Source organism: Canis lupus, chromosome 2, assembly GCF_048164855.1.
Source record: "Canis lupus baileyi chromosome 2, mCanLup2.hap1, whole genome shotgun sequence".
Lineage (NCBI taxonomy): Eukaryota > Metazoa > Chordata > Mammalia > Carnivora > Canidae > Canis > Canis lupus.
Window position 1 is genome coordinate 39415321 of NC_132839.1, and position 22451 is coordinate 39437771.

Sequence of the window (22451 nt, forward strand, 5' to 3'; positions counted from 1 at the left end):
TGGCCCAGGGCGTGATCCTGGAGACCCGGGATCGAGTCCCATGTCAGGCTCCCCGTGCATGGAGCCTGCTTCTCTCTCTGCCTGTGTCTTTGCCTCTCTCTCTCTCTGTGACTATCATAAATAAATAAAAATTAAAAAAAAAAAAAAAAGTCACTCAAGTAGAGAGAAAACCCACATATTGCTTGAAGAGTATTTGTGGAAAAAATATCCATTTTCCCCCAGTGTTGAGACATAATTGACATATACTGTATAAGTTTAATATATATATATATTATATATATATAAATATATATATATATATTCTGTATAAGTTAAGATGCATAATGACTTACATATACTGTGAAATGATTACTACAATAAGTTGAGGGAGCATTCACCATCTTATACAGACACAATAAAGAGAAAGGAAACCAAGAAAGCAATTTTCTTGTGATGAGAACTCATAGGATTTACTCTCTTAACAGCCTTCCTATATATATCATACAACTGTATTAACTATACATTATATCATGCTATACATTACATCCTTAACATTTATGTATCTTGTAACCAGAAGTTTGTATCTTTTGATCACCTTCCTCTAATTCCCCCTCTCCTACCCCTGCTTCTGGTTACCACAAATCTGATCTTTTTTGCATGGATTTTTTTTTTTTTTTAAATCCAGTTCAGGTAGAAAAATCAGACTATTCATAAAAATTTTTAAATGTATGTACACAAGTGTTTTTAACACCTATAACCAAATGAACTTAACACTTTAAGTACAACTTTGGTTCCTGAGCAAATGAAATCATTTGTTACCCAAACAAATGAACAAGACAGATCAGTAGGGTTTTGAACCCAGGATAAATTATTTTCAGAGAAAAAGCAAACTTCGGAATCTTAAAAACTTTTTAATGTTTCAATTAGCATTGTCAGTATGATTGTGATTCATCTGGCCACATCACAGCTTCCTTGTGACATCAGTTATAAAATGCTGGACTAGGGTTTTACTCTTCAAAGCAAAATTAAGCCTCAACTAATAGATTCACCAAAATGATACATCACGAGCCTCCTTCCACCAAAGACTGCTCCGGTTCAGAGTTAAGAAATGCCCTGCGCTCCATATGCTGAAATTCATTATCTGTTCCTTGCAATCAATGGGCAGATTATTTGGCCGATAGCCTGCCTGAAGGTCCTCACACTGCTAGACCCTCACTCTCACGGGGCTTCTGATCACTTCTCTGCTCATTAGTATCTGTGCCTGAGAGGATGGGCAGGAAAAAGAAAGGAAGGTAACTTGCTTCCCATCTTCCCCCCACATTACATTTTAATAAGGAGGGCAGAAGTTCATAAACGACGTTGAGGAGTCTGGCTGGCCGCCAGTGTCATCTGTCCATAGTCTCGCGGCCGCGCATCCCACGGAAATCAGCGGTCCGCTTGGCTGGTAGGACATCCCGGCCTCAAAGCTCTGCGGAAAGACAGCAGACGGGAGGATGGAACAAAGTCTTCCCCGCTCGTGGGACTTCTAAGAGAGCTTTATCACATGAGTGCAGAGAGCACAGGCCGTTAGATCCTGGTCACTGCGGGCAGCACCTGTCCTCTCCCCCAGTGGGTCCCTCGCACGCTGGGTGCGCGAGGTGACTGAGCCCAGGGCACCAGAGTCCCCTTCCCCAGTCCCCCGGGCTCCTCCCGACGACTTAAAACCCGCAGTGACTGCGCAAGCTGGGTGACGAACGAGTAGCAGTGCAAGCAGCTGTCCCAGGAAAAGAGAGAGCGCGGAGCAGCCGCGAAGGACGGGGATCCGAGCCCAGGTCGCCGGCCCCCTCCGGCCTCAGCCGTGACCCCCGCGGGCCGCCGTAGGTCCCCGCGGCGCGCCGTGATCCCCGCGGGCCGCCGTAGCACCGCCGTACCCCGGCTGCGCTCCCAAGATGGCCGCCGAGCCCCGCTCCCCCCGGCGCCCTCGCTGAGGTCCCGGCGGCAGGCGGGCAGCGCAAGCCTTGCCTCCCGGCACCAGCGCGGCCTAGAGGCCGGGAGCGGCCGGCCGCCGGCCTCGCGCGCACCGTCTCTCGGGGCGGGGCGCCGGGCCCCTTCCGGGGATGGGCTCCGGCGCCCGAGTCGACCCGACTTGGCCCCGGCTCCTCCCCGCTCGGGCGGGCGCTCCGCGGTGTCCCCGCCCGTCAGTCCGCCCGGCCGGGGTGGCCGCAGACGGGGCCTGGGCGGCCGCACGGGGAGCTCCGACCCCGGGGCGTCGGGAGGCGTAGGCGCTACCGCTGGCGGGCGGTGGGACCCGGCCAGAGCGAAAAGGCGGCGACACCATGTTCTCCCTCAAGCCTCCCAGACCCACCTTCAGGTCCTACCTCCTGCCGCCGCCGCAGGTAAACAACCCTCTCCTCGGAGCTTCCGGGGAGGCTCCCCGGGTCCCCGGGTCCCCGGGTCCCCAGCCGCGGGGTTGCCGGAGCCCCAGCGGCGGGAAACGCACCTTCTCGGGAGCCCCCACTGGCTCGGTGGAAACTTGGGCAACTTCTCCGCAGCCATTCTCTGCCCCGAGACCTGTGCTCCCTAGTTTGTGCGTCGAGACTCAAGGGAGCGAGCGTTTGGGGTTGGATTTATGTAGTAGCGCGCCTGGCAGTCGTCCGCGCGGTGGCCGCCAGCTTGCTTGTATGGCCCGTGGGCATCCGGTGGAAGGGGTCACCTGTCCGGAATGCGAACACCTGGGAGCGGCACAGGCGGTTTGCATGCTTTTGTTAGACTTCCAGTCGACAATGAACAGATCTTTAATAAAAGATCTAGTAAAACATGTGAAAGATTTTAAGGGGGCGGGGGAAATAGGTGTCTGTTGTGTGTGTGTCATCACTTAGAAAACAAAAGTTGCTTTAGTATCTCACGGGGGAGGAAAAGTTTTGATCCTGATTCACTTTGCTAATGTATTTCAGACTGACGATAAGATTAATTCGGAACCGAAGATTAAAAAACTGGAGCCAGTCCTTTTGCCAGGTAAACATCAGAGTTTCAACAGATACTTCAGCAATGTGTTCTGGTTCAGGATCATTCTACCAACTAGTACCGTGAGGTTAACTTCCCCCTTGTATTTATTTTAAGCTTTATCCGGTTAAAAATCTAACTACAGGGCAGCCCCGGTGGCCCAGCGGTTTAGCGCCGCCTTCAGCGTGGGGTGTGATCCTGGAGACCTGGGATCGGGTCCCACGTCGGGCTCCCTGAATGGAGCCTGCTTCTCCCTCTGCCTGTGTCTCTGCCTCTCTCTGTGTGTGTGTGTGTGTGTGTGTGTGTGTGTCTGTCATGAATAAATAAATAAAACCTTAAAAAAAATTTAACCACTGAGATGGCAGAAAAACTTCGTTAGAACTAAACAACAGCAACAAAAAAGTAGTGATTAATTGGTGTTTGTCCTTGAAAATGTAAGCACCCTAGAAGGCTGTCAAGAATATCGGTACCTCGTTTCTTTTTTTGTCTCCCGAAGTGTTCATTTTTAAAGCAATCATTATTTGGTTAGGTAGTGAGAGTACTCTTTGCCCTTCATGTCTGCAACTTCATGCGTTAATGATTAATAGATCATCATTTTAATAGTATGAAAAGCAACTTTTATTATGTTTGGGTCTCTATACCAATAACAAAGCATAGTGAACTTTGAATTACTTACTTGGCAATCGTTTTTTGGAAGGTGTCAGCTGTGTTTGCAAATTTACTTGTTTTTGTTTAGAATAGGGTTTCCCAACAGAGCTTCTGTTGATGTTTTGGGCCTGATAGTTTTTTGTTACAGGGACTGTCCCATGCATTGTAGGATATTAAGCAGTATCCCTGGCCTCTACCCACCAGACACCAGTAACTCCCTTCTCCACCTCCTAGTTGTGACCACCAAAATGTCTCCAGATGTTGCCAAAACTTATTTTTAATTCTTTGCCTCTAGGAGCAAAATCTTCTCCCAGTGGAGAAGCACTGGTTTAGAACAAAATTTACTTGAGAACACCTTAAGAGGTAGAGGTAGGAATTGGTGATAGATAGTTGTTTAGTTTTAAAGCATCTAAAATATTATTTGATATATATATTTTAAAGATTTTATTTATTTATTCATGAGAGACACAGAGAGAGAGAGGCAGGCTCCATGCAGGGAGCCGGATGTGGGACTCGATTCTGGGACTCCAGGATTACGCCCTGAGCCGAAGGCAGACACTCAACTGCTGAGCCACCCTTGCGTCCCTTAATTGATATTTTGAATTGTATAACAATACTATGATTATTGGGGGGAGTAGCCAGATACTTAGGAAAGCCTGTTTTAAACCTGGAATCTAATCGAATATCAATTTGTGTGGCTACCCTCAGCATTTAAAAATCTTAGTCATTACTTAATGCTAAATCTAGTAAAATGATTAGAACTTTATAGGTAGTAATTGAACAAATATGGAAACTTTAAATTTTGTGCTTTAAAATTTTAAATGTTGGGCAGCCCTGGGTGGCTCAGCGGTTTAGTGCCGCCTTCAGCCGGGGATGTGATCCTGGAGACGTGGGATCGAGTCCCACCTCAGGCTCCCTGCACGGAGCCTGCTTCTCCCTCTGCCTGTGTCTCTGCCTCTCTCTCTGTGTCTCTCATAAATAAATAAACAAAATCTTTAAAAATAAAATAAAATTTTAAACGTTAAGCAGGAACAAATAATATTACAGTCAATCTGTGGTTCAATATTATGGATGCTAACTCTTAAAAATTGTTTTTAGACTTTATTATGAGAGTCATTATAAATATTTTGGCTTTACTTTGTTAATGCTTTTCATCAGACCAGTGTGTACTAAATAATCCTTTGTACTTTGAACAATAGAATTAGTATGTAACCTTTACTCCCTGTGCCTACTTGTTTGAGCCTTAGTCACTCCAGGCATTTAAGAGTCAGCTGTGGGAAAAAGTACTCATCTTGAGTGCCTGGGAGCTATTGAACTTTGGCTTCCTTTACTTTGTCTGAATAAGGCCCTCTTCTGATGTTATGACTTAACATTAATAAACAACAGGTCTTAGGGACAAATGATAGTGCTTGATTTCTTTAGGATTGACTTTTATATTTAAGATATGCTTACGAAAGTGTTACTAAATATCAGTGGGTTTGTAGAACTTCACACTGATGGAGGAGTATCCTTTCTGTAGAATTCACTAAAAACTGACCTTTCTACTAAAAAGTCAGAGTTTTCTGGGGGAAGATAAGAACTTATTTACTGACTGGAAGTGGTTTATGTGTCCTAGAAAGGGCAGCTAAATCTAGATATTGTGGTTCGTGTTACTTTTTCTTGCACTGGCTCTGGGTATGCAAACATGATGGCTCTGGTACCCTGGATTTTGTTTGCAGCTAACCTGTTTCTTAAAAAAACATTTAGCCAATCCTCAATGAATGTGTCTTTTGCCTTCCTTCCTCATCCCTTCTGTTCTTCTTGGCCTTCCCACACACTCCCCAGTTTCCGCCTATCAGGCACCCCATTTTGGTCTGTTTCCTGCTTTCCCTCTTGAGTCGTGTTTCTGACTAGCAACCTCTGTTGCTCCTCCTTTGCCCTGCATCCTACTGCTCTGCTGGTGAAATCTGGAAGACAGGTGGAAAGTGACTGAGGCATTGGTGACCTGAGGACCTGGGCTAGGTGACGGTTTTTACTAAGAGGGCTTAATAATAGAGTTCTTGCCATAGTTATATCAGAAATCAAGAGGAAACTTGGCCAGGTCATCTGTGGCTTTACACAGGCACATGAACAAGAAGTAATTGTTCAGAGATCTAGTATTGATGTTATGCTTTGGCATTCAAGGGTTCAAGCATATCCTACTTTAGTTGCCCAAAGTTTGAGTTTTTACAAGCAGATGAAAATTAGACATGAAATGAATTGTTTGTGTATAGTTACTGTGTGTTCCTTTGGAACTTAAAAAGGGTAAATTTAAAATGATCTTTGTTTCTTATTAAGTGAAGAAAATAGAAGAAACTGGTCATTTAATTTAGACTGTGCTTTATGTTAGTAATTTTCAATTAGCCTGGTTCATGAACCTCCTTGAGATGGAGGTTGTACCTAATTCAGCCTTGTGACCTTGATGTCTAGCATAGTGCATTGAGATGCTGATAGCGTGAATGACTGAAAGAACTCCTCAGAACACCAGCTTGAATTGTTAACCATAGCCATGTGCACATGCAGACAGACCGGCTCTCTGATTCAGTAGTAGAAGACTGTACTATTTTATGCCTTGTGTCTCTGCTGTCTCCCAGAGCCACACTTCTTAAGAGAATTATTATCTATGCCTAGAATTGAGATATAATACCCTGTCAAAGCAGCTAGCTTTGCCTGGGCTTTCTCTCCGTTTTCCCATCATTACAGAAATCTTATTGTTTTAATGATTATATTGTATATGTGTAAAATCAAATCCTTTTGAAAATAGGGAGAGTTTGAATTTTTAAATGCATGTGTGTTCATGTATATTCCAGCATGTATTTGTTAGGGCGAGTACTACCAGACTATCTTCATATAGGTTTTGGGGAGGTGAGGCAGAAGGAGAGGGAAAGAGAATCTGGGCATGAAGCCTAATGTGGGACTCGGTCTTAGAACCCTGAGATCATGACCTGAGCTGAAATCAAGAATTGGACGCTTAACTGACTGAGCCACCCAGGCGCCCCAGACCATGCTCCTATCTTTTTTCAGATAGCTGCTGGACTGGTGAAGCAGTTTACTGAGGATCTGGGCTGGGTGCCTGGCTCTGTGCTAGATGGAGAAAGTGCTAGAGGAGTAGTGTGCCTGAATCACAGCAAAGCCTGTGGACAGGTAGGAGATAGTGATCTGTATCACTGTTTCCCAAGTCTGGCTGGCATCAGACCCAGATGGAGTTTTTACCAGCCCTTGGTCAAATTGAGAAAATCAAGAAAAATGCAGCTTTTCTCCCACAGGGCTGAGTTGACTTAAAGGATTATCCTGTATTCTGAGATTTTGTCCTTCCCACTTTCCTGGTGTAGATATGTTCTCTGTTAAATGATGGTGATAGTAGCTATGGCTTTAAAGAAGGTTTTAAGTTAGCAAAATAAAAGGTTAAGAACTCTGTGTTGGTTGCCTGAATCAGGTAGTATACCTCATTTGTGGAATCTGAACTAGAAACTATTGATGAGGTTTTTATATCATAGAATTTTTTTTTTAGATTTATTTATTTATTTTAGAGAGAGAGAGAGAGAGCGCATGCACAGGTGGGAGGGGCAGAGAGAGAAGGAGAGAGAATCCCAGGCCTACTCCATGCTGAGCACAGAGCCCATTGTGGGGCTAGATCACAGGGCTCTGAGATCATAACTTGAGTCAAAACCAAGAGTTAGATGCTTAACGGACTGTACCACCCAGATGCTCCTCATAGGTACAATTTATTGAGCATTTACACAGAAAACATCAGGAATTTTGTCTGCCTAAGCGTCTTTTCACTTTTTCTGAAAAACTGTACCCTCTATCTTTTGACGCATTGATCTTCCCTATCCCCACACCACCTTGGATTCTAGTGTGGCCAGCAAGGATAATAACCCACCCGCAGACTGCAAAAATGAGCACAGTTCTGCCTCCTGATATTTTCAGATCGGTACCAAGGGAAGAGATCGCTTTTTGGTAATTATGCCCGTGGCCATAGCTCCAGAAAACCTGCCCCAAAGAGTAAAGTCACATGTTTTAGAGGCAGAGGCACAATACTGAGGGGGTACTTCTAAAGGTTCAAGCTCCTAGGCTCTATTTCCTTGAAATCTAGCTAACAGAAAAGCCACAGAATTCTTTTTGTAAGCTGTAGGCACACTTTTGATACTTTCAATTAAAATCCTTATTTAATACATAGCTTTCAGGTTACTCTTCATTTCTTCTTGTGCCAGGTGAGAAAACTATAGTTGCACATGTGAAATAACTTGCACAGTATTGCACAGCTAGCAAGGGCAGGCCAGAATTCTGAGCCTGACTCCCAGGCTATGCCTTTAACCAGTAAGCAGCAGGGCCTACCTGACCACACTGGTGACATTAGGGTACAGATTTATGCTTTGGAACTGGAGAGAGGGTGGATTGGATATCTGCCTAGAAGTTCTTTAGTGAGGTAAAAAGAGTTCTGTCCTTGGCTGTACCCTTTCCACAGCAGTGACAGATTTTGACCCAACTTGAGGAGCAACTTTTAATTTTAGCTGCCAGAAAACGGACTGCCCTGGGAGGCAGTGGACTTCCTGTTGCTGGCTGTGCCGAAGCGGAGGCTGGTGAAATGCCAGCGGCTTTGTGGTGAGGTTGGGAGATTTGCAGTAAGTGGGCTTGTTGGCCTTTTCTCTCTTCTAACTCTTGGATGGGATCTTGTTAAGGATCTGCCAGGTAGAAGGGAGAATGGCTTGAAACACTGTGGCTAACAGTAATGAGTTGATTGTTCCATAGGTATTGAATGCATGGTCCACACTGTCTGGTGGAGGAGTAGAAAGCTAAAAGAAAAGTTGGTGTCCGGCCCTCAGAGAGTTTTAGTTCATTGGGGGAAATGCTTCAGAAGAGCAGAGGTTGTGAGGGCTCAGAGGAAGGTCACCAAAGTGAAATTTGGGGTTGAGGGAGTTGTCAGGAAATGACTTCTGCTGGGCATCTCGAGTGCCTCCTGAGCCTCAGCTACTGTGCTAAGGCTGTGTGTTGGCTCAGCTCTTTCCCCCTTGCCATCTGTAATGCCAGCAGCACTTTCAGCATTGAGATTAACTGTTAGGTCGATAATGAATGCACTCATTGTCAGAGTCTTTTGTAATTGGATCAGAAAAGCATACGACCCGAGCCATCTGGAAAATGAAAATAGCTATTGTTGAGTAGATGTCCTGTTTATTTTTTACATATTCACTGTTTAGATCATTTATGTACTGTTCTTGTTTTCTGCCTCACTAATTCGTATTTCCTCACTGGCATGGTAAATCCCTTATAGGTAGATGTTCTCTTTTGGGTGTTTAACATTTTGTGTTGTTTTTTAATACACCTTTTTGTACATCGACTTTAGAGATGATTATAGACTGATTTTTTTGTAGTATTTTAATTCATACCTATGTTGCTTTTAAAAGCCCAGAAGGATGTGTAACTCCATTTTGGAGCTGTGAAGCAGGTAACCATCATGTTTATCCCTCCCCTAGAGAGCCTTCAGGGCTGTCCTTAGGCTGCCACTGCTGTTCCGTGGGCCAGCATTTTGTTGCTCGCTTCCTCATTTCTGACCATCAGTCTCTCTGCACCTTAGCTCCTACTCAGAATCTCTGCCATGAATTTACACGTGTAAATCCTGCTTACCCAAGATAAAAACCCAAGTTCTGTAACCTCTGCAATTTGCCAACACTCCACCTTGCTTACCTGTGCCCTGTTTTCCAGTGTTGATACCTGCTTCAGTCTCTCTGGTTCCTTTCTCTCTCCCAGGTGCCCGGTTCCTTATTTAGGATGTTATCACTGTTGTTATCACATGTCCTATGTCAGTCCCCTTCTGCCTTTAATATTTCCTTCTAGTTTCTTCGCAGGGTCTGCACTTCTAACCCTCCTTCAGCCCGCGTTGTGTGTGGCACTTACTGGACATGCTCCTTGATTACAGGCTTTTTTTGTATCGTGTGACCTGCAAAATTGGACCCTTGGTACCCATGATGGCTTCAGACATTTTGTGTTTGTCTTCTATGCAGTTTCACCCTCCCTTAATAATTTTTAGGCCATTTTAATTCCTGAATTTATCTACAACTAGGGTGACACCTGGTCCCACTTTGCCTGTGAGTGTCGTGGTATTAGTGCTGAAAAGTCTCGCATGTCAAGAATCCGCTCAGTTCCAGACGGCCAGTCACCATATGTAAAGCCATATATTGAATGACGCTTTTGGCCTAAACATATTTCATAGGCTAGTTAGCCACTGTATACAGTAAGGCTTTTTCTGTAGCTGTTTTCCAAGCTAAAATGTATGGGGAAATGTATTTTTATTCATCAACCACTTATTTATTGACTTTGTAAATGTGTAAGGCATTACAAAAGGTAACACAACAGGATTTTTTGGTTCTCTGGAAGTTAAAAACTATCTTAGCTATACCATTTTTGGAGATTTATTAATTTTAATTATATTTCCTTGTTTATTTTTATGGGTGGAAGGGTCTTGAGAAAACAAATTTTGGTGATTTCTTGATTCCTTCCCAGGTTGTAATAGAAACTCCTGACCCATCATCTGATTTAGCTAGCTTTTTCTGTGGTGCTTTTTGCTTACCCTACAGTGAAACAAATTTCCTACTTTATCTTCCATGAGGCTTCCCTCCAGAGCTGTGCTGGAAAGTGCTTGGTGGTAAAAATCCTCCCACCGGGGCTGATTGCAGGCTGTCCACTTGCGGGCACAGAGCTGGGGATTGAGGGTGTCGGGGGAGGAGGAACTGGAGGTTCTCATGAGCCAGTGCAAGGCTGACACAGCCCTGCTTTGCCACCTGACAAGCACAGGAGTACAGTCTTTGGGAAAACTTCATGGTCTTCTGGAGTTTTGAAGCTTTTGTTAGGTGTTTTCTTTCTTAGGGCTTTCTAATTTCAGATGCAGCAAGGACCATCTCAGTACTCCTCTATTTATGTTTCTGTTCTCTCTAGGAAGAGGCCTTTTTTTTTTTTTTTTCCTCCCCTTTCCTGTCTGTAAGCTAGTGTTCTGTCTCACAGAATTGCAGTACTTGCAGTAGCTGCAACAGCTCCTACCCAGTGTTACTGCTTTATTATGGAATATGAGCAGAAAATGATTATGAGAGCTGATAGCCGTGCTACATGATCCAAATATTTTAAAGACTGGTTCCATGTGAACATAATTTAGTGTTATCAAGTAAACCTCAAGCCAGGTTAACTTGACATTTACTTAATTATATGCTTAATAATAAGACCCAAACAGAGCATCTCTCCAGAAGTGCCCTCCTTTTCATCCTCCCCTCCATCCCACCTGATTTCTCTTCCTCTCCCAAGGGCTCATTCCCATTTTCCCCTCTCAGCATTGTGTGATGCTTCAGTTGCCCTAAAAGACCATAGCCCAAAGAGTCCCTATTCAACTTTTGTTGTTGTCGTTACTTTTATATTTCTTGTCCAGTTTTTTCTCAGTTTTATTTTTAAATAAACTTGGATTCATAAAACAGTTAAATAAACTCATGTTAAATATCTTACCTGACATTGTTAAATTTAGCTAAATTAAGAAATTAGCTATGCTATTAACTAAACTTCAACTTTTCACATTTCCCTAGTTTTTCCACTAATGTCCATTAGCTATTCCAAAATGCCATCGGGGTACCATAGTGTATTTAGTCATTATGTCTTCTTAGCGTCTTTAGTCTGGTAGTTTCTCTATTTTTACTGATGGACTGATGAATTCTTGCATATTGGTGCCTGCATCCTTTTGAAATGTCCTCCCTCCACTATCTCCTTCCTTACTTTCTGGCATTCTGGAACTACCAGAGACTCCCTATTCATGTTGAGTTGTCTCTGCTGCGGCCCTGGAAATAGCTGTTTCCACAAGGATCCCAGGTTCCTGTCATTGGAGAACGACACACCAAGATCTGTGTGCTGAATGTGCTTTGTTGATGGGGTGTCACTGCTTTTAGGCCTGTAGGGGCCAGAGTAGAAGATATGTACCTGTATTACTAACTCACGTATATACACATCTCTTTATGTTTCTGTATCCATCTGAATTTATATAAAAGTTCTTAAGAAACCATGTCAAGCTGTTTCTCTGTAAAGTATCAGGCAGTAAATGTTTTGAACTTTGAAGGCGATAAAGTCTCTGTTGCAAGTACTCAGCTCTGCTTTTGTCCCCTGAAAGCAGTCATAGACAATACACAAATAAGTATGGATATGTTTCAGTAAGTTTTTTTACATAAACCAGGGCTAGACTTGGTCCATTGGCTGTGTTCAGCCAACCCCTGGACTCATTAAATGCATTCTCCTTTTTGTCTCATTCTCACTGCATTCATGGGCTTGACATTTTACATTTGTGCCGTTAGTAAGAGGATCACATTGCTAGAGAAGGAGGGCTGTCCTTGAGTGTGTGCATCATAAATACAATTGGCTGATGGTACTATGAGGCTGCCATGCCCTGTCTCACAAGACCTCCATCTCTTTTCATTACCATGTCTTCTCCAATTCTCAGGAATCTAAAACAGGCCTGTGGTATGGCTTTTTTTTTTTTTTTTTTGAGTAAACTTTTGAGTATAACATACATAAGTATAACATAACATACATGTACATAACATACATACATAACATACATTTAAAGTTACAACTGAATGAATTTTTGTAGCATTGTTTTGAGAGTCCTTGGGTTGATGAGTTTGCTAGTTAAGTGGCACAGCCTGAAATGATATAGGTTATACTTGGTGAATCAGTAGTTGTAGTATGAAGTCAGTGTTACAGGAGTATGACATCTAACTGTGAATGTGAATAATAATTTAGGTGGTATTTTTTTTCTTTCAAGTTAAGCTAAGGTTTCTTGGTGGGAAGAAGGGTTGAGTATTCACTAGCCCACATTCTGATAATTGGGAAGCATTGGGTTCAAAGAGCTATATGGAAGATTTAAATTTTATGTATTTAAATTATTTGATGAATAATTCATTTGATGAATATATATTTTTGTCATTTCAAATTTTTTTCTCATCAGAATCCAGTTAAGACTAGTACCTTGAATCTTTAATTCGGTTTTGGTGCTTACTATTTCTAGATACAGTATATTTAATTTTATGTAAGCATAGAGAAACAAATACTGGATTTGAGATCAGAACACCTGGTTATAAGTTGAAAATTTACTTCTTACTATTTTTTAAATCTCAGGAAAGTGATATAACTTCTTTGGGTCCAAGTCTCTTATTTCTCACACCTTATGGGTTGTTGTAAAAATCAAATAGGAAAAATGTTGAGAAACTCTGATTGGTATATTTTACAACTCCGTATGTGTGTATAGGGAAGCATAACAATTCTGTGCCTTTTTTCTGACTTCATGTGAGTATACCCATTAGTCTATCTCCTTACCCTCTTGGATAAGGTGTAAGCATAATATGACCTGCTTGGTCATATTAAATTTGTGATTTCTCTTCTGTCTAGAGCACCTTCTCTTCTATTGGTGGTATTTGCCTGGTGAACTAGGGAACAGAGAAGTGATTTAATTTGTTCACATCTTCAACACTCATTTAATAGGCACCTACCTTGTGCTAGACATTTGTCTAGGAACTGAAATTTCAGCATTTAGGAAAAATCAGTCCACCTTCTACCCTCATGAAGCATATGATCACGAGGGTGGGACAGGTAGTGATTTAAATATATATATAAAACTGTAGCTGTATAAATGCTAGAAAATACAAGTATATGATGCTAGGATTGAGGAATTTAATCCAGGCAGGGAGATTTAAAAAAAAAAGAAAAGGAATTTCTGAAAAAGTGATTAGGCTAAGGGAAAATATTCTGGGAAATGGGAACAACATGTGCAAAGACCCCATCCAGTGAAAGCAGTATGAGCCTTAGGCATTATCAGGGCACTGTGATGTGAGGGTGAGGAAGATAGTAGCAAAGAGCAAGGTCACAGGTCATGTGAAGCAGGCTTGTCTTCATATGGAAAATTACTCAAATGATTTAAGCTGAGAATTTGACATGAGTAAATTTGAATTGAATCATCAAGTAAATGGTAGGTTGCTGTTCTTAAAATAATTTTGTGTATTTTTAAGAACTTTGAATAAGGGACGCCTGAGTGGCTCAGTGGTTGAACGCCTGCTTTTGCCTCAGGGCGTGATCCTGGATTCCCAACATCCAGTCTGGCGTTGGGCTCCTTGCATGGAGCCTGTTTCTCCCTCTGCCTGTGTCTCTGCCTCTCTCTCTCTCTGTCTCTCATGAATTAATAAATACAATCTTTAAAAAAAAAAAAAAAGAACTTTGAATAAAAGTTGTTATTGCAACTCAAATTTATTATAACAGTTTTATTGAGAGAAAGGATCATTTTGAGACTGTAGTTGCTTTCTTGAATTGGTAGGTATCTGGGGCTTATCAGCAAACAGGTCCTATCCACCACTGTTAAGGTTTTTATGATAAATATAGATGAAGTAGATGAAGTACCCTCACTTTTCTACCATTGACCCTGAAGGACAGATTGCTTAAAAATGTCCATGGGTCTAATTGAGTTTTAGATCTTGAAATTAAGGTTTATTTTAATGAAGACCACACTTTAAATAAATTACTCCTTTCAAGGCACATTATATTTTTATTATTATTATTTACTTATTTTTTATTGGAGTTCAACTTGCCAACATATAGCATAACACCCAGTGCTCATTCCATCAAGTGCCCCCCGTCAGTGCCCGTCACCCAGTCACCCCCACCCCCCGCCCACCTCCCTTTCTACCACCCCTTGGTTCGTTTCCCAGAGTAAGAGTCTCTCATGTTCTGTCTCCCTTTCTGATATTTCCCACTCATTTCTTCTCCTTTCCTCAAGGCAGGTTATAAATTTTGTTTTGACCTCTCACTTTTTTTAATCTGCCCTTTTAACTCTAAAACTATATTTTAAAGTTTTGTTGCCAAGTAAGTTATAATTTGGGTACAGAGAGAAACTCACTTTGGCTTTATGGAATATACCCTATTTTAAGATTTTTTTTCTAAATTCAATTTATTTAAATTAAAAAACAAAAACCCAAACCACCCATTCCTCCCATCCTCCACCTCTGGCAAACACTAAGTAGTTTTCTGTGTCTAAGACCTTGGGTTGTTTTTGTTTGTTGTTTTTGTTTGTTTTTTTAGATTCCACATATAAGAGAGATTATACGGTATTTGTCTGACTGATTTCAGTTAGCATTTAATGCTCCCAAGGTGCATCCATGTTGTTGCAAATGGCAAGATTTCATTTTCTTTTATGACTGAATAATTGAAGTGGAATTGTTGGATCATATCGTAGTTATGTTTTTAATTTTTGAGGAACTTTATACTGTTTTCCAGTGTCTGTACCAATTTACATTCCCACCACCAGTGTGAGGATTGCCTTTTCTCCACATCCTGGCCAACAGTTGTTATTTCTAATCTTTTTGATAATAGCCATTGCAACAGGTGTGAGGTGATGTTTCATTGTACTTTTTGATTTTCATTTCCCTGACGATTAACAATATAGAGCATCTTTTCATGTACCATTGGCCATTTGTATGTCTTCTTTGGAGTAATATTTATTTAGATCTTCAACCCATTTTTAAAATCAGGGTTTTTTTTGTTTTTGCTGTTGAGTTGTATGAGTTTTTTATGTATTTTGGATGTTAGCCTTTTATATGTATAACTTCAAAGTATTTTCTTTCATTCACTAGGTTGCCTTTTCATTCTTTTGATAGTTTCTTCTGTGCAGGAGCTTTTTCCTTTGATGTGATCCCACGTGTTTGTTCTGCTTTTGTTGCTTTTGCTTTTAGTGTCCGATTCAAAAGATTATCATCAAAAGCTATGTTTTCTTCTAGGAGTTTTATGGTTTTCCATTCAAGATTCTAATCTATTTTAAATTAATTTTTGTGTATGATATAAAATAGTGGTCCAGTTTCTTTTGCACATGGCTACCTAATTTTCTAAATACCATTTATTAAAGAGACTGTCCTTTCCCCATTGTATTACCATTGGCTCTTTTGTTATAGATTAGTTGACTATGTGTGGGTGGGTTTATTTTTAGGCTGTCTATTCTGTTCCATTGATGTATGTGCCTATTTACCAATGCCATATTATTTTAATTACCATAACTTTATAATACAGTTTGAAATCAGGGAGCATGGTGCCTTCAGCTTTGTTCTTTTGTAAGATTACTTTTATGGTTCCATACAGATTTTAAGATTGTGTGTTCTATTCCTGTGATAAATGCCACTGGAATTTTCAATAGCGATTGCATTGAATTTGTATATTGCTTTGGTAGAATGGACACTTTAACAATATTCTTCCAGTCATGGGCATTGGGATATCTTTCCATTTATCTGTGTCATCTTCAGTTTTTTTCATTATTATCTTGTAGTCTTCAGTATACAGGTTTTTCACTACCTTGGTTAAATTATTTCTAGGTATTTTATACTTTCTGATGCAGTTGTAAGTGGGTTTTCTTAATTTCTCTTTCTGATAGTTCATTATTAGTATATAGAAATGTAACTGATTTTTAGTGTATTGATTTTGTATCGCACATCTTTATTGGATTTATTACTTTTAGCAGTTTTCTCATGAAGCCTTTAAGGTGTTGTAGATATCTATATATCTATATATATCATATCATTTGCAAATAGTAACTATTTTACTTCTTCATTTTCAATTTGGATGACTTTTATTTTTTTCTTACCTAATTGCGGTGGCTCAGAGTTCCAGTACTGTATTATTAAAAGTGGCAAGAGGGACACCTGGGTAGCTCAGTGGTTGAGTGTCTGCCTTTGGCTCAGGGCGTGATCCTCAAGTCCCAGAATTGAGTCCTGCATCCATCTCCTTGCATGGAGCCTACTTCTCTCTCTTTGTCTTTGCCTCTCTCTCTATGTCTCTCATGAACAAGTAAAATCTTTAAAAAAAAAAAAAAAAAAAAAACAGTGGCAAGAGCATGCATCCCGTCTTGTTCTTGATTTTATAGGGAAAACCTTCCATTTTTCACCACTAAGTTTGTTTTTAGCTGTGGGCTTCTAGCCTGGTTTCGTCGAGTTTTTATCATAAATGGATGTTGAATTTGGTCAAATGCCTTTTCTGCATCTATTGAGGTAATAATAGGATTTTTATCCTTCAATTTGTTAATGCGGTGTATCACATTGGCTGATTTATAGATGTTGAACCATCCTTGCATCCCTGGAATAAATCTCACTTGATTATGGTGTATGATGGTTTTAACATATTATTGAATTTTTTAGTTTGCAAGCATTTTAGCAAGGATTTTTGCATCTGTGTTCATTAAGGAAATTGGCCTGTAATTTTCTTGTGTTGGTACTTGATTCAAACTATTGACATTAATAGAGTCCTCAACTATTAATATATTGCTGTCTTATTTCTCCCTTTATGTCTGTTAATAATTATCTTTTATGTATTTAGGTGTTCCTGTGTTGGGTGCGTGTTTACAAATGTTTTATTTTCTTGTTGGATTGACCCTTTTATCATCATGTAACAAACTTCTTTGTTATCACAGTCTTTGTTCTAAAGTCTGTTTTGTTTGATCTAAGTATAGCTACTCCAGCTTTGGTTTCCATTTGCAATGAAAAATCTCTTGTACCATTCTTCTTTTTCAGTCTGTGTGTCCATGCATCTAAAGTGAGTCTCTTATAGGCAGCATATAGATAGGTCTTGTTTTTTTTTAATCCATTCACTCACTCTATATATTTTGACTGGAGCATTTAGTCCGTTTACATTTAAACTAATTATTGAAAGGTATGTGTTTACTGCCATTTTATATTGTTTTTTTGTAGTCCCTCTCTTTTCCTTCTGTTGTTCTCTTCCTTTGTAATTTTGTGGCTTTCTTTAGTGGTATGCTTATATTCCTTCCTCTTGATCTTTATTGTGTTTACTATAGGTTTTTGCTTTGTTTTGCAACATGAAGCTTGCATATAGCAATTTATTTCTGTTACAGTCTATTTTAAGTTGATAACAAATTTTATTCCATTGTAAAGCTCAAGGTTATTACTCTTCCCACCCAGCTTTTATGTTTTTGATGTCACATTTTACATGTTTTTATATTCTGTATCCTGTAAGCAATTGTAGTTTTAGTTAATTTTTTTACTTTTGTCTTTTAAACTTAAAATCTTTAGGAGTGATTAATGCACTACCTTTACTATATGTTTATCTTTCCAGTGAGATGTATTCTTTCATATGTGTTCTTGTTATTAATTAGTGCCCTTTCTTTTCAGCATAAAAACGTCCCTTTAACATTTCTTCTAAAGCTAATTTAGTGGTGATAAACTTCTTTAGCTTTTGATTGGGAAATTTTTTATTTCTTCTCTACTTCTGAATGATAACTTTACAGTGTACAGTATTCTTGATTGAAAGGATTTTTTTTTTCTTTCAGCACTTTGAATATATAGTGTCACTCTCTCCTGGCCTGTACAGTTTCTGCTGAAAGGTCTGCTGATAGCCTTATGGGGCTTCCTTGTCTGTAGTAAGTTGTTTTTCTTTTGCCACTTTTAATATTCTCTCTTTGTCTTTAACTTTTGACATTTTTAATTATAATGTGTCTTGGTGTGGGTTTCTTTGGGTTTCCCTTGTTGGGAATTCTGAGCTTCCTGGATCTGGATGTCCTGTTTCCTTCCCCAGGTTAGGGAAGTTTTCAGATATTATTTCTTCTAATAAGATTTCTCCCCCTTTCTCTTCTCCTGGGAGCCCTATGTTGCAAACAGTCCATTTAATGTTATCCAGTAAGTCCTTTAAGCTGCCCTCACATTTTTTCATCCTTTGTCTTTTTGCTATTTTGATTTGGGTGGTTTTATTCCCCTGTCTTGAAATTGACTGATTCTTTCTTCTTTTTCATCTAGTCTATTGTTGAACCCCTCTGGGGTGTTTTGGTTCAGTTATTGTGTTCAACAGCTCTGTAATTTCTGTTCAGTATCTTCTTAGGTCTTCATCTTTTTGTTGCAATTCTCATGGTGTTTATGAATTTTTCTCCCTAATTCAGTGAGCATCCTTTTTTGTTTTCAATTTAAATGCAATTTTTAAAATCTGAGTACAGTTGACACATAATGTTACATTAGTTTCAGGTATACAACCTAGTCATTTGACAGTATACTGTGTAAAGCATTAGTCATTTGCTTTACACAGTATACTCTGCTCACCACGAGTGTAGCAACCATCTGACCTTTTCCACTGCTTTTCCAATATCAGCAACTACATTCCTTATGCTCTGCTTTTTATTCCCGTAAGTTACTCATTCCATAAATGGAGATCAGTATCTCCTGTTCCTTTGCCCAGCCACATACTCTCCTCCCCTCTGGCAATCATCAGTTTGCTCTCTGTATTTATAGTTCTGATTTTACTTTTTGTTTATTTATTATTTTAGATTACACTTATGAGTGGAATCATATGGTATTTGTCTTTCTCAACCTGACTTATTTTAGTTACTGTAATAGCCTTTAGGTCCATCCATGTTGTCTTAGGTGGTATGGTCTCATCCTTTATATGGCTGTGTGATATTCCGTTGTGTGTACATATACCACATTTACCTTATCCATTTGTCTGTTGATGGACACTTATGTTGCTTCAGTATCTTGACTATTGTAAATAATGCTGCAATAAATATAGGGGTATATTTATCTCTTTGAGTTAGTGTTTTCATTTTCAGTGAGCAACTTTATAACCATTAGTTTGAACTCTTTATCTGATAAATTGCTTATCTCTGTTTATGTTTTTTCTCTGAGGTTTTATCTTGTCCTTTCATTTGAAACATATTCCTCTGTTTCTTCACTTTGCTTGACTCTCTGTGTTGGTTTCTATACAGTAAATGGAACAGTTACCTCTCAGTCTTGAAGGAAGGGCCTTGTATAGGAGATGAACCTTATCATCCAGCTCTACCCCAGCTCTTTGTTATCTCTTGAACCATCCTGCTTGTCAGTCAGCCTGTTATATTTTTAAGAGCTCTCAATAGTTTAGCGTGTGCCAGGCCTGTCAGTGTTCCAGAGGGGAGTGTCTTGGCACCTAGGTTCCAGCTGACTGGAAGCCAGACTCTCAGGCCTCAACTTTTTAAGGTACGCAAATATATACAGTCTTGTGGGACCCCAAGTGGAAGCCCTACTGGCCACAAGAGCCAGAGAGCTGGAGGTGTACCCTGAGTAGCAGTTGCAAGAATCAGTGCTCCAGACAAGTGTACAAGCTCTTTTCTGGGTAATACCATCAAGCTGGTGAAAGGCAGAGGGAGAGCATCAAGATGACCTCCACAGCCCACTTTCTTTGAGAACGGGTCTGTAGACCACTAAGTGTATGCCAAACCTGAAACCTGCTCTAGCACAAGCAGAGGGGCCTCCTTTAGAAAGATTTGGGGGTGGGGGGAGGTTCCTGTCACCTGCCTGTGCAGCTCCATAGGGGTGGTTGCTTGCCAAGAACCAGCTGTCTCATTCCCACAGTGTCATGGGACCCAGAATGTAAACCCCTTTGGCCACTAAAGCCGGATGATCAAGGGATGTCCCCTGGGCAAAAACTAGGACTCCAGACATAAAAGCCAGGGTACCAGAGGCACCAGAGGCACATAAAGTGCTCCTCCAGGAGACACTGATGCTCTGGAGTGCTGCAGAGCATGAGCACAAAGATAGCACCCACCCTCTGAAGTCTCTGGAAAGGATTACAGCCCAACCCTAGATGTGTATGTAATTAGAAATTTGCGTCTCAGGCCACAGTTGTGTTGATTACCTAATGGTCCTTCTTCACAGGAAAGACTGAGCTTTTGGGTGTGTTGGCTTCCTTTTGTGCCCTGGGGATGATAGCTGTTTAAGAACTCTTTCTCTGTTGGTTACAGTCCTGTAGGACTCATAAGTGTAAATCCCACTGACTACCAGAGCCACGTGATGTAGAGATGTCCCCTGGCAGCAATCACAAAAATTAGGGCTCCAGGCAGAGGTATGAGCTCCTTTCTGAATGACACCAATTATTACAGTCCCATGGGACGAAGAACACAAGCTCCCTGGCCTCCAGAGCCAGGCAATCAAGAGGTGCTTCCCAGTTGACAGCTACAAAAAAATCAAGGCACCAGTTAGATACATGTAAAAGCTCCCTACTGGGAGATTCTAGTGCCCTGGAGCACAGCAAAGGGAATGTGTGATACGGTGCTCACTAATCTTTTCCCTGGAGAGAATTCCAACAGCCTCCTAGATAAAGGTGTTAAGTTAGGCGCCTGCCCTTCAAGCTAGTGTTTTAATATAAGCAGGTGAGCCTCCTTCACTTTAAGTCTGGTAAGCACCATCAGCTTACCTCTGACCTGGGCCCCCAGGTATGTGAGTCCAAGTGTCTGAGCCTTTTAAGAGCAATTTCTTGGATCTCTATGGTCTTACGGGTCTTGAGATGCAAGCCTCATTGGTTTTCAGAGTTACATGTTTTGAAGGCTTGTCTCTAAAGGTATATGTTAAAACTTGGGATGCCTAATGTAACATTTGAACCCTTTGCCTCCTCAGGGAGAACCTCCAGGTTTTGTGTTCCATCCTGGTTGTGGGTGACCATACAGGGATGGAGTTTATAGTGAGATTATGTCCCAGTCTCTCCTACCTGCTTGTATATGATTTAGTTCTCATTTGGCCAATGTGTAATCATCAATCAGCTAGCCTTTAGGGTTGGTTTTTTTTTTTTTTTTTTTTTTTTTAAGAGGAAATTGTCCATATGTAGGTATAGACTCGGTATATCCATGAGAGGAGATGAGTCTAGCGTCTTCCTAGCTTGCCATCCTGAACCCTATTTACCAAAAATAAATAGATTGTATGGTTAATTTTGAGATTAAACCCAAACTCTCTTCCTCATCCCTTAGTAAAGGATTCAAAGACATTGGTTTGGGGTGTAAAGTCACCTGTTAATAAAATACAAATATTCTGTTAAGTAGTACTCTGAAGAAGAGAGTATATTTATTTCTTCTCCAGAATGCCTTTCAATAAAAGATAATGAGGGCAGTATCACATAGTACTAAAGAATGCAGACTGGGTATCAGCCTTTCTGGTTGAACTATCTCAGATCCCTGAGTTCTTCTTGCCTCAGTTTCTATATCTTACACATAGCAGGCAGTGCCTCACTGTTGATGCTGCTGTTATGAGGATGAAAGCACTCTGGTGCCTGGCACCTGGTGAGCCCTCATCGTCATGAAGCAGTCCTCATAGGCCACACAGTGACTGTAGATATTTTATGGTATAGTTGTAGCTCATACAATATTTTTCTTTTTGAAAAGGAGAAATTGTCGTAAATGAAGTCAGTTTTGTGAGAAAATGCATTGCAACGGACACAAGTCAGTACGACCTGTGGGGAAAGCTGATCTGCAGTAACTTCAAAATTTCCTTTATTACGGATGACCCGATGCCATTACAGGTGTGTGTTATTTGTGTGCTGTTTATTTGTGTCAAGGATTTGACTCTAAGCAGTACATATAATTACATAAAGCACAGGTATGGAAAATTATAAAGTCATTATGTGATTAACAGTGTTGGGAATGTATTATTTTAAAATTCAAAATAAAGTGTAAGGAGGATGTTGAGACTCGAGTAGAATTAGTGAGATGGTTGAGTCACCTTGCTTATTTCCTGTGATTATTGTGTAGATATCCTTTCAGTAATGGAGTTAGTATTTTCTTTCTTCCACATCTTTTAAAGTGCTTTTTTTATTTTGCTAGTCCCAAAGAGAAAAGTTTAATTATTTAGCAAATAATTATATAAAGGCAGCACATTTTCTAGATTTCATAGTATTTTTAACTAATTAGTCACTTTTCTGAAACATCAAATTTAGTTTGAAATCCCAAATTTCTAGTATAATTAGAATAAAGAAAAATATTAATGAAATTTTTCTGTAATAACCCTCTTGCCATTTTATGGTCTCAC

At 40.5% G+C, this 22451-nt stretch overlaps 1 protein-coding gene and 1 long non-coding RNA gene across 6 annotated transcripts in view; one reads left to right on the plus strand and one right to left on the minus strand.

Annotated features, from left to right (window-relative positions):
- Window positions 1-605: 605 nt before the first annotated feature.
- LOC140615926 (uncharacterized) lies at window positions 606-2924 on the minus strand. Its single transcript, XR_012016444.1, has 2 exons — window positions 2337-2924; window positions 606-1447 (listed from the first exon to the last, which is right to left on the minus strand). It is a non-coding gene; the product is annotated as an uncharacterized lncRNA (long non-coding RNA).
- Window positions 1000-22451, plus strand: part of MTMR10 (myotubularin related protein 10) — a 58568-nt gene continuing 37116 nt past the window's right edge. Inside the window, exons 1-4 of one of the 5 annotated variants that reach the window (XM_072796029.1) lie at window positions 1000-1271; window positions 2913-2973; window positions 17966-18055; window positions 21809-21945. In XM_072796029.1, coding sequence (XP_072652130.1) covers window positions 21934-21945 — 12 coding nt within the window. In that variant the 5' untranslated portion in view covers window positions 1000-1271; window positions 2913-2973; window positions 17966-18055; window positions 21809-21933. Of the gene's footprint in view, window positions 1272-2136; window positions 2355-2624; window positions 2709-2912; window positions 2974-17965; window positions 18056-21808; window positions 21946-22451 lie in introns of those variants that run through there. The other 4 variants (XM_072796011.1, XM_072796022.1, XM_072796005.1 and 1 more) reach the window with 4 other exon arrangements.